The following is a 19,199-nucleotide window of genomic DNA, read 5'->3' on the forward strand; positions in this document are numbered from 1 at the left end:
TGTGTGTGTGTGTGTGTGTGTGTGTGTGTGTGTGTGTGTGTGTGTGTACCCTCAAACTGGTTCAACTCATTTTTTTAAGAGCAAATCTTCAACAAACTCTCCAAATCTATGGATTAAAATTCTCAAACATCTAAAGAGCCGACGAGATATAGTCAGTTTTTTTTCCCCCCAGTAAATTAGAGCCACGGTCTTCAGCAGAGAGACAGACAGTGAGACAGCGAGTGAGAGAGTGAGAGAGAGTGAGAGAGAGAGAGAGAGAGAGAGAGAGAGAGAAAGAGCAAGAAGGGGAGATGTGACAGCCTTCAGAGAGAAGGTCTGGAACAGCTTTTGTGTAAAGTGGGAGAGGATTGGGGGGAATAAAAGGACTGCCTTGCTGGAGTGAAGGGCCAGTTGAAAATGGATAATATACACTTAGAATGTTGTCTGACTTCCTCCAGCTCACTTCAGCCCCATGTGAGTTGAAGTAAGGATCTGTCAATCAATCAACAAGCATTTATGGAGCAATCAATATGTGTCAGACATTGTGCTAAGTAATGGGGATACAAAGAAAGGCAAAAACATTGTCCCTGACCTCGAGAGGCTCACATTCTAATAGAGGGGACAACCTATTAAAAAACTGTATAAATAAGATTTGTACATAATATATGGAAGGTAATCTCAGTAAGAAGGTACCCAAAGCAGGGAGTGGGAGTGGGACTGGAGGGTGGAGAAAGGCCTTCTATGGAAGGTGAAATCTGAGCTGAGCCTTGAAGGAAGCTAAGAGATTGTAGGTAACAGGGAAAGCATTCCAGAATGGGAGAGAGCCAGTCCAAAGCACAGTTCATATAAAGCAAAGCAATAATAACAGTTCAAATTAATAATAATATTAGCTTACATTTATATTATCCTTTATGGTTAACAAAGCACTTCTCTCACAACACATCTGTGTGGTAGAAAATGGACATATAATCATTTCCATTTTAAGAAGAGGAAAGTGAGGCACAGATAGACAAAATAACCAAAGATAAATCAATTTGATTAATAGATTAAAACTCAGAAAAGGTAATGATTAGTTAAATTTTACATAATCTTAACATATCCACAAAAGCAGATAAAAAAGAAGATGAAGGAAAGAAAGCAGAGACGGAAGTGAAGGGAGGAGGGAAAAAATAAATTCCTTGCTCAGTGGAATAACTACTAAATGTGAGTGTAGAAAAATTATTCACTGGAATTTATTATCATTAGTTAATATTTTACACACCTTGGTCTCTGTGACTGTCCGTGGCTTGAAGAGATTTCATCTACCCCTTGGAGTCCACCACTGGAGTCAAATGCTTTGTAAGCTTCACTCCTCTTCACTAATGTGTGAACAAAATCAATAGTTACAGGAATGACTAAAAACATAAAGATAACTCTACTTAACAGTAAGAATTTAAAAAGCAAAATTGTTTTAAATGATTCAGATTTATATGCACCATACAAAGCTGTTACAACATTAAGAAATACCTCGAAGGAAATGAAGTTGTTTTTTTTTAAAATCTATTTCTTCCAAAATGAAAGTAACTGTATAGTTCTTTAAGAAAATACAGTAGTAGAGTCTGAGCATTTTTTTTTTTAAGGGAAACTTCATAGGAATTTTCTTAAATTCCTTTATTTTCTCCAGAATCCTAGCATCATTTTAGAGCTAGTTGGAAGGCACTCCCAGATCCCAACTAGTTCAATACATTCATTTTGCAGATAGGAAACTTGAGGCCCATGGAAGTCTAACCCAACATTATATAGACAGTGGGCATCACAGGCAGGATTTGAGCTGGTGTTTCTTGACTCCAGAGTCAATGAGGTTTCTACTGTACCACTCTGTATTTCAATGTTTAATATCATTTCTATTTTTGACAAATACTATATAATATCATCTCAAATTAATACACTATGTGTGCATGTGGTGTGCATATGTGCTAATGGTGGAGGGGACATGAAATCAGCAGAGATCTAGGTTCTCATCAAAATTCAGACACTTAATATGTGACCCCAACATGTCATTTAACTTGTCAGAGTCCCAGTTTTCTCATCTGTAAAATGGGAATAAAAATAACATTAACACAATCTTACAGGGTTGTTGTACAGAATGCTCTTTGTAAACCTTTAATGAGCTACATAAAGTGAGTGATTAGTCATCAGATCTTTAGGATCTGTGATAATATTATATTTAATGTTTCTTACCTTGTCGGAAATCTGGCTCAGAAGAAATAACAGATGGACTTTCACTGGGAGAACTATAGATATCACTGTGGTAAGGTTTGTATCTTCGAATTGGTTCTAAAAACATACAAAACAAAGCATGATAGCATTGGAATTCATTAACTGATTTGCCAAGAAAAAAATTAAATTATTGATTTTATCATGAAATAAAAATATTTTAAGCAATCTTTAAGATCTGCAGACTTCCTCATTGCAATAAGAGTAAATAGTTAGGATTAATTGAAAAAAAATGCTTATGTTTATAGCAAAAGAAAAATTTGAAAATAAAGTGAAAAAACAATAACACAAAAAAGTTTCAAATCTCACTAAAGAAACAAAAACAAAAGCAGTCACTATCTCCCAAGGAAAACTATACTCTTACTAAAATACTGAAATGAATATTTTCCCTTTCTTTGGCTTACATTAGTATTTTTGAGTAACTGAGTTTATCAGAATAGTTGAAAAAAACTTTCAAAAATTAGCTTCCTTTAACATCTTTATAAATATCATTAACACAATATAGTAGAGGCAACTGAATAAGCTATTTAGGAGAGAATGGTTTGTGAGTAAAATTAGGGCGAGAGTTTGTTTTTTGCTAAAAAAGCTGAAAAAGCTCTGGCTTCAGAAGGGCATGAGCAAAAGAGAACTCTTGACAAGCCTGCTGTCAATTCTTTTTTTCCCTTCTTTTCCCTTCTGCTTGTTGGCTAAATGGAGTAAGGAATTTGTTGTGGCAATTGTTAAAATGTCAATCAATACGTTGTGATCACATAGCTAAATTTCCTTTGTCTTCAAATGACTGTCTAGTTTCATATAAAGGATTCATATTCATATAAAGGATAAATTTCCTTTGTCTTCAAATAACTGTCTAGTTTCATATAAAAGATCCATATTCATATAAAGGATAAATTTCCTTTGTCTTCAAATGACTGTCTAGTTTCATATAAAGAATTCACATAAAGTATAGTGGATAAAGGTCAGTACTTGTAGTTAGAGAGATCTGGCTGGGCTCAAATCCTTAAGACACTAACAGTGTGTAGGTTAAGTGGACAAGTCACTTAACCTACCTGGGTGTCAGTTTACTCATCAATACCAATAATAACAGCTGGCATTTATATTGTGCTTTAAGGTTTACAAAGCACTTTACAAGTATTATCTTATTTGATCCTCACAACAACCCTGGGGAATTTCACAGATGATGAAACTAAGGCAAACAATGGCTTGTCCAGGGTCAAAGAGCTTAGTCTCTGGGGCATGATTCAAACTCAGGCCTCTCTCCACTGGGTTACCTAAGCTACCACTAGGGGTGTCAAATGAATGGGCTGAATTAGATGGCCTTTTAGTACCAAATCTATGATCACAGAAGAGGAAAGTGACAAATGTTGGAAGGGATGTGGAAAAATTGGGACACAAATTCGTTGTTGGTGAAATTGTGAAATGATCGAACCTTTTTTAGGGAAAAATCTGGAATTATGCTCAAAGAACTATTAAACTACCTATATACCCTTTGACCCAGCAACACCACTACTTGGTCTTTTTCCAAAGATAATTAGGGAAAATGGAAAAGAACCTACATATTCTAAAATGTTTACAGCAGCTCTCTCTGTGCTGGCAAAGAACTGAAGATGGCAGGGATGCCCATCAACTGGGGAATGGCTGAACAAATTGTGGTATATGATCGTGATGAAATATTACTGTGCTACAAGAAATGATGAGTCCATACCATATTAGAAAAACAAAGAAAAACTTGCACAAAATAATGAAAAGCGCAATGAGCAGAACCAAAAGAACACTATATACAATAACAGCAATATTGTTTTAAGAACAACTTTGAGCAATTAAGTTATTTTGACTATTATAAATGTCTAAATTAACTATAAAGGACATATGAAGAAAGACACTATCTGCATCCAGAAAAAGAACTGGTAAATAGAAAGGAGGTATAGAATAATTTTACACACACACACACACATATGGTATAGGTAGCTATCTCTAGGGTGGAGGGTGGGTGGGAGACAAGAAAAAAAATTTACATGACAATTTTGTTGTATATTTGAAAGGAATAGCAAATTGTGGAATAGCAGATTTTCAGTATCATGTGCAATCATCTTTTTTATTGTACTATGCTATGAAAATTCTTATTTTATTCCATAAAAATTAAAAATAAAATTTAAAAAATTTATAAGGATGGCCAACCCATGTATTAAGGATATCTATAATAAAAATTTGAACAGGGAAAAAATTTTAAGAAAAAAAAACTAAATCTGTGATCCTACCTACGAGTGGGGAACCTGCAGCCTTGAGGCCACATGTGGCCTTCTAGGTCCTTGGGTGCAGCCTTTTGACTGAGTCCAAGTTTTACAGAACAAATCCTTTTATTAAGGGGATTTGTTCTGTGAAGTTTGGACTCAGTCAAAGGGCTGTACTTGAGTACCTAGAGGGCCACACATGGCCTCAAGGCTGCAGGTTCCCCACTCTTATATGGCCCCTTAAGGTTCTCATCTCCACAGGGACTCAGTCTTTTGTCATAAGGCATAGGATTCTGCTAGGGTCTCCAATTACCCTAAGAAGCCAGACCTCATTTCCCCAGTCATCATCAAGGCTGGTGGTGAGAATTTATTCATTGGTGCCAGGTTTATCTGTCAAAATTGGTTCTGTGGAAGTATAGATCTAAACTTCCCTTGGAATCACATCTTATATAATTTGTTTTCCCTGCAGAATTGACAAAATGGGCCCACTTCTCTTAGAATAGTGATAGCATCCCACAGAGATACTGAAGATTCCCAGTGTCTTTTGAGCACAGATCATTGCTTAGGAAGAATCCACCTCCACAGGTCTCTTCCGGATTTCACGGAGAACCATAGAAGACAAAGTGTGAAAATAACCAAAATCCATGTAGCTTTTTAAATGTTCCAGAATTCGTAGAGGACAAATCCTTACTCAATCCTTTTACAGCCATAGTACTTTTCCATCAACAAACAACTCTCAAATTAACATTTAAGATGAGCGCTCTTTTGTTTTTGTTGACAATCTGAAAAGACCCTACAGATCAATTTATCCCAAAAGGGACATGACCTCTCTATTCAAACCATTAGCAAACAAAACAATGTAAATTATTAGCAGGGACTGAACTTTGCCATGCTAAGATCCAGTAGAAGATGAATTTAAAATTACAGAATAAGCAATGCAGAATGTAAGAACATTTAAGAATCATGATAATAATACTGGACAGGGAATTCAGAGGCCAATGAATCCAACCCCCTCATTTTACAGATGAGGGAACTGTCCAAGGTCACACAGGTGTTGAACATCTGAAGTAGGATCTGTACCGAGGCCCTCTCCTCTCTTCACTGTACCACCCTCCCTCCCTTCTAATGATAACAGCTAACGTTTATACACACACATGCATATATTATACACATATATGTATACACACACATATGTATATATAAATGGACAAATATGCATGTTATATGTTTGTATATACACACACATACACACAATTTTGGTTTACAAATCACTTTAAATATATTATCTCACCCGATTCTCACAAGTTTTAGGAGGTGTTATTATTGACATTTTACAAAAGAGGAAACTGAGGTTGAGAAATGTCAAGTCACCAAATTAGTTATTATCTGAGAAAGAATTTCAACTTATTCTACCCACTGAGTCACCTTGCCTGAAGAAGTCATTGTACCCTTAATCTAACTTGGATAAACTTTTTGAATAAATACCATTTTAATTAAGTATAGAGGGAGACTATAAAGACATGCATAGACTGCTAGATTTGGTAGAAATGTTGACTAGATTTGATGAACTGCTATTTTCATCTCTTTTAAAAAATTCTCTGGTTTAAAGATGGCTTGCTTGGTTGGGGATGGAGGTATAATAGATATATCCAGATAAAAAAGTGATTTACAAACAAAAGACAGCCATATAATATCGAAAAGTATGTATAATGCGTAACTATTTAGAAATTAGAACACTAAGAAATCTCAAAAATAAAAATTCTGTTGCTTTCTATTCAGCCCAAAAATCTTTTAAGCATTGAAACACATGCCCTTTTTTCACTTAAAAAGGAGACGGTTCTCTCAAATGACCCATGAGGTACAAAGAAACAGTGGAGTTATTTATTTATTTTTGTTGTTTCTCATTAAGGTAACCACCCTGGAGTGGTGATGCGGTGAGATATGACATAGGCAAAATAGAACATATTGCTATAATGATAATCACTTCATATTTCTATGAAGCTTAATAGTTTATAAGGCACTTAAACACCCGCAGACAGTAACATGCCCATTTTAATATTAAGAAAATTGACACTTGGAAAGGGTAGTTAGTTTGACCAATATCACACCACTAGTAAGTGGGTGAGTAGTAAGGAAGACTCAGAGGACGTGAGTTAATGACTCAGATCATCTGACTTCTTATCTGCCATGTTTCCCACTTTACCAGGCTGCTCCTTTCCCCCTTTGACATTTATAACACTGTTCTCAGAACCTAATTAAAAATGACAAATAGTCAACAATACTCTGTACTAAGTAACAAGGCTACAAAGGGAGACAAGGCCACAATTCCTCTTTGAAAACAACATGCAGGATCTATCACATAGGTTTCTGTGAAATGGAAATTTATTGTGTCATACTGAATCTCCCCTCTTATGTTCTCCTGTGTACATGGGAATTCTTTTTTCCCCATTTTTTCCTTTGTATTTAAGTTTAAAATGAATAAAAAATAAAACATAATCCCTGTCCTCAAGGAGCTTACATTCTAATGGACAGAAAACACACAAAAAGCAATGCAGAGACAAGGTATAGCTATATACAGTATGTACAGAAGAGAATCTCACAGTGGATGCACCCAAATGGGCTGCAGGACCAGCCTTCCTACCAGAAGGCCTTCTGCCCTTAACTTGAGGAAAGAACGGGCTGAGAGAGTGAGGCTGGAAGGGGCTGTGGCTACAGAAAAAGGGCTTCCTGGGATTGGAATGGTATCTTATGGAAAGCTTGGAATCAGGTAAGAAGGTGGGACAGCAAGAAAAAAGGCCCATGGCCAGAGTCAAACATTGCTATATCTTAGAAAATGGGGAAACGGATGAAGAGTAAGATGACTGGAAAAGGAAGAAGGTTAGGAAGGGCTTCAAAAGCCACATTTATAGTTGATCCTGAAGGTAACAGGGAGCCATGGTAGTTTCCTGAGTAGGCAGGTGATGTGGTCAGACATGAGCTTTCAAAAACTGCTTTGGTATCTGAGTGGAGGATGGACAGGAACAGGGAGAGCCTTGAGGCAGGGAAGCCAAACAGATGGGGGATGACTATGAGACAGGCACGCGGCAATGAGGTACGCGGCATGTACCAAGGAGCAGTTGCAGGGATGGAGAGAAGAGGACTTAGGACAGATGTGAAAGCAAGAACAAGATGACAGAGAAGATGTACAGGATGGGGGCCAGTGAGAAACTGAGGATGACACGGGGGTTATGAGCCTGGTAAATGGGGAAAAGGTACAAAATTAACAGTAATGGGGAAACTGGGAAGGGAGGAAAGTTTTGGGGGAAAAGATGAGCTCTGTTTTACACATTTTGAACTTGAGATATCTGTGGGACATTCAGTATGACACTAGAGGTTGGGGGAGAGATTAGGTTGGATATACAGAGGCAGCAAGGAGGCTCAGTGGATAAAGCCGTAGACTGGAATTCTAGGAGACCTGAGGCTTGTGAGACTTACTAGCAGTATAAACCTGGGCAAACCATTTAACCTTTGTCTGTCTGAGTTTCCTCATCTATAAAGTGGGGATAACAGTAGCTCCTCCATCCTACAGTTATTTTGAGGATTAAATAAGACAATATTTGAAAAGAACTTTGCAAAAACCTAAAACTGTTAGGTTCACACTAGCTCTTCTTATTGTTAGACCTGGGAATCTTCTGCATAAGAGGTGATAACTGTAGCCACGAAGAATGAGACCACCACATGAGAAAGAGAGACCACTGCCACTGGTAGATGGATTTGATGTGGAGGTGGTCTCTGGAGCAGTAGAGGAAAGCCCTGGGCTAAAGACAGGGGTCTAGAGGCAAATAAGTGGATCCTGGGCTGACACAGGGATTCCTGGGAAAGCCTAAATGATGTCAGCTGGGCAACCCTGCTTCTCCTTGGGCAGTGAAGGTACAAAATCAATTTTCCTCCTAATTTCTTTTTTTTTTAAATTATTATTACATTTCAGTGAGGTTTTAATATCACTCCCATTTCTTATTGATTCTTCCTCTCCCCAAAAGAATTCTCCCTGTAACAAAGAAATATAATGAAGCAAAGCAAACCAACTCATTGGCCCTGTCCATCACTATCCACTACCTCTCCTCCACCATCTCTGAAGTCAGAGCTGGTCCTGGTTGCTGAATTGATTGGAATTCTGATGTCAATGTTTTTTTCCTTTAAACGGCTAAATTTAAATCCTTTAAAGTAATTAATTGACCATTGTTTCCAATTTTCTGAAACATCCCTTTCCACCTCACCCCTTCATTTATTCTCAAATTACTCTCTCTTAGTCCATAGATACCCAGAATGATAGCTCATAACGGCCTTTAGGAATCCAAAATAAAGGCTTCCTTAATCTGGGGATAACTTTAAAAAAGAAAACCAGTATCTTAAACTCATGTAATTAAATGGCAATTTTCTCTGTAAGTTGTTTCAAAAGTGTTCATAATACTAGCCCGAAGCAAGAGATAAGGAGAATGACAAAGACCAATGACAGATATGGAAGTCCCTCGTAGATATTTTGGGTGACTTCCTCAAGATACTTCAGCCAGGACCCCATTAACCTGACTCAATTTATCTAACAGGACAACAGCAGAATTCCACTGATAACAATTCAACAAGGTACCAATGGCATATCATTTAAAAAATTAATCAAACAAAAAAGAAGGGAGCATGGTAAGATGATTCATCAATCTGAAGAAGGAACCATTAATGACCCGAATATTGTCATCTCTTACAAGTAACTCAGTTTCACATATATATGAACATATAAATGTTAAATAAAAATATAAAAAAATAACATGCAATGTTATGTGTATATGAGAATGCATGTGCATATATGTGCATACATATACACACGTCCGTGCGTGTGCACATGAAATATAAATTCTCCCTTCACAAACTGTTCCTTTCCCTGACAGTCAGTGCCCTACAGCAAGGCCCTAATCACTTCCTCCATGGATATTTACAAGAGCCTCTTAATTGATTACCCCAACTTCAGACTTTTCCTTTTGCACTACAGCCTATAGCAAGCTGCCAAGCTGATATTCATAAAGCACTACTCTTAAGACATTTCCGTGGTTACCTATTGCCTCTGGGTTAAAATATGAACTCCTCCATTTGTCATTTAAAGTCATTTACAATTGGGTACCAACCATATTCCAGACTGATTTCTCATACCCCTCTCCCCAGTCTCCACATATTTATGCATTTTATTTTTCAGACAAATATGCTTGTTCGCTGTTCCCTGTACACAGTACAACACTTCATGTCTGTATACTTTTGCACAGGCAGGCCCCCATGCCTAGAATATTTTCTGTTTAATCTTTGATCTTAGAATTTTTTCAAGTTCCATCTCCTGTGGAAGGCCTTGCCTCATCTCCCTAATAGGTAGGGACCTTCTTGCCATCCACTCCCAGCAGAATATAATCTTCTTAAGAGCAAGGAATGTTTTATTTTTGCATTCTAATTGCTTATCATAGTGCCTTGAATTTGAACATAACAGGTGCTTATGAAAACCTGTTGAATAAACGAATGTATACATAATATGTACGTGTATATATGCATGTATATATACAAGATATGTACATACATATTGGTGTGTATACAATACACACATGCATACATACATGGAGACAGACATATAGGAGATGAAAACATACACCCTTCCTATTTATAATTCACAATGTTGCTTGAAGAATCTCTTCCATAAAGTGTTTTGCATGATTACATAAGTATAACCTGTATCGAGTTGCTTGCCTTCTCAATAAGGGTGGGTGGGGAGGGAGGAAGGGAGAGAATTTGGAACCTAAAGTTTTAAAAACAAATGTTAAAAATTGTTTTTACATGCAACTGGAAAATAAGATATACAGGCAAAGGGGTATAGAAATCTATCCTGCCCTACAGGAAAATTGAAGGGGAAGGGGATAAGGGAGGGCAGATTGGGGAAAGGGGTATTCAAAATGCACACAGTCTTGGGGTGGGGGGAGGGGAGATGTAGGGAGAAAATTTGGAACTCAAAATCTTGTGGAAATGAATGTTGAAAACTAAAAATAAATAAATAAATAAATAAAAAAACAAAAGAATCTCTTCCATATAACACCCAATATAAAGATAAACCCTATACAAACTTGTCCAAATCAAGATTGCTTATCAGCATGATTAACACATAACAAATCCAACCATAAAGCCAAAATATCTTGCTATGGATATTACGCTGACTGACCTTTTAAGCCTTCTATAATATTGTTCCTGTGGAACTAAAAGAATTGCCTCTCAGAGCATCAATTCATCTAATACTTTGCTTTAGGGGAACTAATTTATGGTATTAAGTAAAACATGCCTGTAGAGCCATTCAGGTGCTCAAAAAATGCTTGCTGACTGATGGATCACTAGTATGTCACTGTTAAGAGGATAATTTTGTACTGGCATCACAAGAACATAAATTAAATGAACTAGAAGTAATTCTCACTTAAAATTTTTTTTTAACATTGTTAAACATGACAGATACACAAATACACTTTTGGTTGAGCTATGAAATGATTCAACCATCCTCAAAAGCAATATAGAATTACACTAAGAAAGGTGACTAAAACGTCCACAGCCTATGACCCAGAGATTCTAATGCTAGACATATTCCTAAGAAGACTAATGAGAAAAACAAAGGCTTCTTATACTGTATACCAAATATTCATAACGGCCTTTTTTTATAGTAGAAAAGAATTTTTTAAAAAGTAGAAACCCAATCACCAGCTGCCCCACTGCTTTAGTGTCTTACACCCACAGTTTCACATATATGAAAGAATATTTCAGAGCAGCCCTTTTTGTGGTAGCATAGGCTAGAAACAGAGTTGAGAAATGTGGTAATGTAATAACTTGGCAGTGAGACATAACAAACATGAGACATTCAGAGAAACATGGAAATCAAGGTACAAACGAATGCAGAGTGAAATAAGCAGAGCCAGAAAAACAATATGCATCATATATAACGATGTAAATAAAATGCTCATGAAAGGGAAGATGACTACTAAATACATGAAAATGCAATAATGGCCCTAGAGAGTAGGTGATGAGGCACACAGTCATCTGGGTAGCATGGAAATGAAAGGCTATTAACCAGATTGCTACACACAGTCTCAAGGTTGTCACTGTATTCGTTATTTTGCTTTTTCTTTGTTATGATACTGGATTCAATTCAATTCTAGGGGTGGGTATTTTCAGAAATACGATGGAAGGCATCAGTGAAACTTGTCTCTTCCTCCTTATAATTAGCCAGATTCTCTTCCTTTAGTGGCATAACAACTATAATCAGAACAAATCTCTCAAAGAGTTAAAGAATCATATAACCTCGGAGTACTCTTAAGATTCTTCATTGTCCATTCACGCCTGGGAAATACTATTCTATCTGTCTCCACTTTGATCTTCCCTAGTATTTGAAAATGCCTTTTTTTTTTAAAGCCTAGACATGCCATAAACTGGTCAAAGTGAATTTCCAATCTTAACTATAGAAGCAAATGGAATCCTAGGAAATTACTGAAAACACAAAAGTCCCATGACAGTAACGTGCTTTTTAGAACTGTTAGAGCAGAACACCAAGAACAGTCCCTCTTGTGTGCTTGTGTCTCTTCCTTTCCTCCATCTTCCTATCACTTCTCTTGCTTTCTCCCACAACTAAAATGGACTCTGTTTCTCCACATTCCTCCCCCTCGCCCGATCCCTGCCTCTACCTGTAAAAGTGGCTCTACCTTCATTAAAAACCAATTAAGGTGCATCTCTTCCATGAAGCCCCTCCAGATCTCCTCCCAAGGGACACCTCCTCTACTATCACACAGTACTTTACCTGGACCATTCTTGTTTATTTTTTTTTCCCTTACCTTAACTATATTATCCATTGTATTATAGTTGTTTCTTTCCTATTAAAATGTAAACTTCTTGAAAATGAGAGAGACTATATCATATCCAACTTTTTATCTACAATACCTACCATAGTGACTTAAACATAAGTGATAATTAATAAATGATTGCTGACTTGAATTTAAAAGGTTAACCAAGTCAAAGTTCTACTTCCAGCAAAGTGAAAGACTAGACAAGACAAACAGAATGGAGTCCATCATGTTCTTCTACCATTTTCAGTGCTTACTCACTTTGAAAATCAAGAAATTCTTCTTTTTATCTAGCCACATCTTCTCTTGCTGCAATTTAAAGGCATTTCTCTTATTTGACCTCTGTGGAAGTGGAACATGACAAGTTTGTTTGCTCACAAAACCTCCTCGACACCTGAACACAGTTGACATGTTTTGAAATTTCCTAATAGAACCTATTTGGTATTCTCTTTATAATTGCTATTATCTGGGTCATATGTCATTTTTTTTCTATTTTTTTTAACACAGAGAACAAAATAATTATTAGACACAATATTCTTAAAAGGGTTTAATCAGAACAGGGTGGGTAGTGTGAAAATTACTTCATGGTCTCTATACAACACACTTCTATTGATATTTACAAATAACACCTTTGTGTTGAAAAGTAATGTTAGTAAAAAAAAAAAAGAAAAAAAAAGAAAAAACAGGGGCAGCTAGGTAGCGCAGTGGATAGAGCACTGGTCCTGAAGTCAGGAGGACCTGAGTTCAAATCTGGCCTCAGACCAAATGCTTGACACTTACTAGCTGTGTGACCCTGGAAAAGTCACTTAACCCCAACTGCCTAAAAAAAAGAAAAGAAAAGTAATGTTAGTACCTTTCTGTAAAATTTAATCATTCAACTTGTCAATATGATTCTTACACCATGCTTACCTCTTTTTTTGAGTTGAATAAATTTTAGCTACATGTATCTACACAGTTGTATTGTATTATAGTATTATGGGCTGTAACTTGAAAAAAAAAAGACAAAATGGCTAATAAGGAGTTGATGGCCAACATAAGAGAGCACCAAGTTGTCATAATCAGTCAAGACACTTAGCCCAAATGAACTGCATCATTTGGCATGGAAAAAAATTGGCAGACATAAATGTTGAGCTGCTCTTAGCAATATCTGAAAGACTATGAATGGGAAACGTACCAAAGTACTAGAGAATGACAAACACTGACGTGATTTCCAAGTAAGGTAAGAGAGTATACAAACCGTGTTAGTTAGCTTGATTTTGATTGTTGAGAAAATTCTAAAAGGGATGATTAAAGAGATGGTTGACGAAGATCTAGAAAAGGAGGCAGTGTCTACAGCATCAGTATGGTTTCATGAATAATATAGGCCACGACACATTAAGATTAATTTTTTTGACAGGACTGTTGAATTGGTAGATGAGTGGAATTCCATAAAGTTTATCTAGATTTGATAAACTTTTGATGAAATATCTCATACTATTCTTATGGAGAAGATGAAAAGACTAGATGATAGTACAAATCACATGAATTAGGAAATGGTAAAATGGCAATAATCAAAGGGAAATCATTAAAGATTCAGTGTCAACTATGCAAGATGTATCTAATGGATAAATTTGTCAACTGTGTTCAGGTATCAGGGGGGTTTTCATGAGCAAACAAACTTGTCGTGTTCCACTTCCACAGAGGTCAAATAAGAGAAATGCCTTTAAATTGCAGCAATGTGCTATTTACTATTTTAAGAATGACTTGGGGAGGAAAAAAGGAATAGATGCCATTCTTACTAAAATTTGCAAATGACACAAATCTGAGAGAGGTATGGAACACACTGGATGACAGTCAAGATCCAGAAAAATCTTGCTTGACTACATCACTGGATTGAATTGGTAAAGATGAAATTTAGGAGAGAGAAGTGCGAATTCTGTAACTTGGCTTCAAAAAATCAACTGAAAAAGTACGGGATGAAAGAAGAAAGGTTAGAAAGAATTTTGTCTGAAAATGTTTTGGGGACTGAAGTTGACTGCAAGCTCAATGAGCCAGCAATTTGATAATGACAGCCGAAGAGGCTAATGCAATCTTGGATTAGTTTCCAGGAACAGGGAAGTGACTATCATTCCTTACTCTGCCCTTATCAGACTTCAAGTGGGGTATTGTGTTCAGTTTTGGGCCACACAGTTGAAAAAGAACCTGAACGTGGCAAAGAGGCAAATTCTGGCTTCAAAGTAGGAAAGACAATCTAACAACGGGATCTGTCCAAAAGCACAATGGGCTGCACTTTGGAAGTCTTCAAATAGAGATTGCTGAGTATGTCAGAGTGCAGATACTTTTTTGCATATGGACTGGACAAGATGTTCACTGAGGTCCTTTCCAGGTAAGAAAATCGGTATGTACTATTTCTCTAAAATAAATCAAATAATAAAATAAGTAGAGGCAGTCTGACATAATGGTTAGAATCCTGGGTTTAGAGTTTCAAAGACCTACTTTCAAATCCCACTCTTGCCACTAATTGTCTCACCCGAGGAGAGCCCGTTAATCTCTGTGTAAGAATCTTAAGACACTTTAAGACTTATCAACTAAATCAGAAATGGATTGTAATTTGAAGTTGTGGAAAGGAGTTTCCATATTAGCAGCCTCCCCAAGCTGGTGAAATAACCGATTCTTTCCATATTCACATTAACCAAAAACAATCTGAATTCTATTAATGAGTATACAGTAGATAAATAATAAACGTCTTGATTTATTGGCTAGGGTCTTAACAATACAAGTAGCAATGATATTAAAAAATACTATACATAAAATAAATGTGCATTTTACTTAATGTACTTAATATGCACACATTTGACCTCATTTGGATAACTCAAATCACTGCTTATGACTTAAAAAAAAAAATCCCTGTGAAAGATAAAACTGGAAACATAAAAAAGTAAAATTATTTTGTCAAAAAAATTTTGTGAAATAACTGAAATATTATTCCATATTATATTAATCATCACTTTTTGATATTGAGAAAGAAATAGGCATTGAAGTTTAAATTAATTTTTAATAAAAATGACAAAAATAAGGCTTATAAAGTTCCATTTCATCCATAGATTTCTCTTTCAGATACTGCGCATGTTAAGTTTTACCCTTTATTCATGCAATCTGATATTTTCCTAGTGTAATGACAAAAATATGTAACTTTCAAGATGAATGTACTAAAGAGAATGAAACGTGAAGGCATGTGTATGAATGGTAAGGAGTGGCTGATTACATAATGCAGTTGCATAATACAGATTTTAAACTTTTCATAGGAAAGACCAAACCGAGTGGAACAAGAGGAGCTCACAACATTAACAGAAGAGAGTGAACAGTCTGATTTTCACATAAAATAGATGGCCACAAAGTCCTCTTTCTCAATGAATACATCTTGAACTCTCTTTTGGGGCTCGGTTTTATCAGGTCTTTGTCCTGTGTCCTCTTGGTACTTACTGTGTAACTGCCTTGAGAGTCTGAGGCAATGAAGATCCCCAGAGTCATTGCTCTATGTCAACCCCTATCATCAGGAATATACTCTCAGATCTCTCAACCATATAAAGAGCAATGAGTAGGGGGACATATTATAATTACATCATAAGAAATGGAGAAGAGAGAATGTGGAAGAAAGTCACTAATTTCTCAGTCACTGATTTAGGAGTGAAGAGAAAAGACATTCTCCTTTCTTTAAGGGAGCATGGAGTAGTTTACCTGTCAGATTATATGGATAAGGGAAGAATTTATGATCAAGCAGGAAAAAGAGAGCATGATGGAACACAAAATGGATAGTTCTGATTATATTAAATTAAAAAGATTTTACACACAAAAAAATCAATGCAGGCAAGATTAGAAGGGAAGCAGAAAGCTGGAGATTTTTTTTTTTAACAGCAAGTGTCTCTGATAAAGGCCTCATTTCCCAAATATATAGAGAACTAGGTAAAATTTACAAGAATACAAGTCATGCCCCAACTGATAAATGGTAGAGGGATCTGAACAGGCAATTTTCAGAAGAAGAAATCAAAGCTATCTACAATCCTATGAAAAAATGCTCTAAGTCACTCTTGATTAAACAAATGCAAATTAAAACAACTCTGAGGTACCTCATACCTATCAGATTGGCGAATATGACAGAAAAAAAGATAAATGTTGGAGAGAATGTGGGAAAACTGGGCCACTAATGCATTGTTGGTGGAGTTGTGAACTGATTCAACCATTCTGGAGAGCAATCTGGAACTATGTCTATAAAACTGTGCATACCCTTTGACCTAGCAATATCACTACCAGATCTGTATCCCAAAGAGATTTAAAGAAAAAAAAAGACATATTGATAGAAAGATATTTATAGCAGCTCTTTTTGTGGTAGCAAAGAATTGTAAATCAAGAGGATGCCCATTAACTGGAGAATGATAGAACAAATGGTACTATGTGACTGTAACGGAATACTACTGTGCTATAAGAAATGATGAGAAAGATGCTTTCAGAAAAATTTGGAAAGACATGAACTGATGCAAAGTGAAGTGAACAGAACCAGGATAACATTGTACATGGTAACAGCAATATCGTATGATGATCAATTGTGAATGACTTAGCTATTCTCAGCAATACAACAATCCAAGCCAATTCCAGGGAACTCATGATGAAAAATGTTATCCATTTCCAGAGAAAGAACTGATGGAGTCTGAACACAAACCAAAGCATGCTATTTTTTCACTTTATTTTTTTTGTAGTGGGATTTTGGGGTTTTTTTTTCGGGTCTGTGTTTTCTTTCACAAAATGACTAATATGGAAATATATTTTGCAAGACTGCACATGTATAACCTATATCAAATTGCTTGCTGTCTCAGGGAAGGGCGAGGGAGAGAATTTGGAACTCAAAATTTAAAAAAATGTTAAAATTGTTTTTACATGTAATTGGGAAAAAAATTTTTTTTTAAAAAAAGTTTAGCAATGGGGCAGCTAGGCAGCGCAGTGGATAGAGCTCTGGCCTTGGAGTCAGGAGGACCTGAGTTCAAATCTGGCCTCAGACACTTGACACTTACTAGCTGTGTTACCCTGAGCAAATCACTTAACCCCGACTGCCTCACCAAAAAGCAAAAAAAAAAAAAGAGTTATCTAACTTTTTATCTAACTAACATAGTCTTCCTGCTACCCCAATATCTGCCCTTGTACTAAGGGACCTCAACAGACACACTGATGCTCCCTTAAAATCACTAGTCACCCAATTCCTCAATGTTCTCAACTCTCATGACTTACCTAGGCCACTGTTCTACTTTGGCTACTCACAGGGATGACTATTATCAAAATTTGGAAATTACTTTATTCAACTATAACCTATCCCGTCCTGGGCCATCACCAGTCGTCTTGACTCTTGTCTCACCACTAGACTCTGACAACTCGGTCTCAAGGAGAGTGAAACCGATGACTTTGAGTGGCTTGGCTTCACCGAAATCCAATTCATACACAAGTCAAGCCATCACCCTTCAGTTGTCATTGGTCTTCAAGAATGAAGGCTAAATAACAACAACCTCTATCCTTTCATTCCACCTCTTCTTCCTTATTCTCACTGAGAACTGCAATCCCTATACCGCCTAATTCTCTTCCAAGCCAATGCCCCAGCTCTGACTTCGCTGTTTTAACTAAACTATTCGACGTTGCATTGTCTTGTCTCCTTCAGGCCTCGACAAAACACAGCGATGAACTGTGCTCGTGATCCCCCCCTCTTCCTCTCCTATTTAGTGGGCTGCTAAACAGAATTAAAGGAAGCCGTGTAACTGGGCTGAATGAATGAAATTTGCCTCAGCTTATCTCAAATGAGGCAATCTTTGATTCTCTAGAACTGCTTCTTGATCTCACTCTTTTTAGTAGCTATTTCAAACATCTTCTTCTCCATTAAATTGTGAATTCCTTGAGAACAGGAAATGGTTTTTCCCTTTTTTTGTATTACCAGGATTTCACAGTCTAATGGACAGCCACAGCATAGGTGCTTAATAAATGCTTGCTGACTTGATTCCTCAATCTTCTCACACCACCTCCTCCCCACCTCCACCTCCCACTCCCACTCTCACTCTCTCCACAGAGGGCAATGCTTTTTATAATGTACTGAGAAAATAGAGGCTTTTTTTCTATGAACATCCTTTTATACCCTGCTCTGTATCTCAAAACCCCCTGAGGTCATCCCCCAGAACTTTCATTCTGGTCTCCCATGAACAGTTAAGACTATTCAATGCCATACTCTGCCTTCCCTCATAATCCATAATCACTTCCTGTTCTCTCAATAATTTTTAATCTCTTTACATCTTACTGGCTTATTCCCTGGTTTCCCCCATGGGAAAAAAAATCCCCTTTTGATTTTTACCAATCCTCAAACTATTGTCCTATTTCTCTCCTCTTTCAGAACTAAGGTGTCCCAAGTCTTGTCGTTCACTTTCTTCTCTTTTCTTCCCATGCTTTCTCTTGGGATCATCATTAGCTCCCAAGGGTTCAATTATGCAGCTTTAGACTCATATAATTACCTAGGGGACATTTCTAACTATATATCACCTTGACACCTCAAACCTCAACGTGTGTTGAAACAGAACTCATCATCTTCTCCTCCCCACAGCCACCCAGTTTCCTCCCTTTCATATTTCTATTGAGGGCAGCACCACCTTTCCACTCACCCACATATATATACTCAGTCATCTTTCATTCCTCACTCCACACCACTTATTAAGCAATTACTATGTGCCAGCCATGTGTTGGGAAACAAACAAAAAAATCAAAGCGTCCTTTGCCTTAAGGAATAATTCTGTCAGAGAAAACACCACACACACACACACACACACACACACACACACACACACACACACAC

At 36.8% G+C, this 19,199-nt stretch overlaps 1 protein-coding gene across 12 annotated transcripts in view; it reads right to left on the bottom strand.

The window, feature by feature from the left end:
* PTPN13 (protein tyrosine phosphatase, non-receptor type 13) overlaps positions 1-19,199 on the bottom strand; it is a 204,551-nt gene that overhangs the window by 107,507 nt on the left and 77,845 nt on the right. For all 12 annotated transcript variants that reach the window (XM_027853380.1, XM_027853381.1, XM_027853376.1 and 9 more), the window contains 2 exons: positions 2,200-2,295; positions 1,241-1,337 (listed from right to left, as the gene is read on the bottom strand). In XM_027853380.1, coding sequence (XP_027709181.1) covers positions 1,241-1,337; positions 2,200-2,295 — 193 coding nt within the window. The remainder of the gene's footprint in view (positions 1-1,240; positions 1,338-2,199; positions 2,296-19,199) is intronic.

Source organism: Vombatus ursinus, unplaced genomic scaffold, assembly GCF_900497805.2.
Source record: "Vombatus ursinus unplaced genomic scaffold, bare-nosed wombat genome assembly UNPS02009975.1, whole genome shotgun sequence".
Classification (NCBI taxonomy): domain Eukaryota; kingdom Metazoa; phylum Chordata; class Mammalia; order Diprotodontia; family Vombatidae; genus Vombatus; species Vombatus ursinus.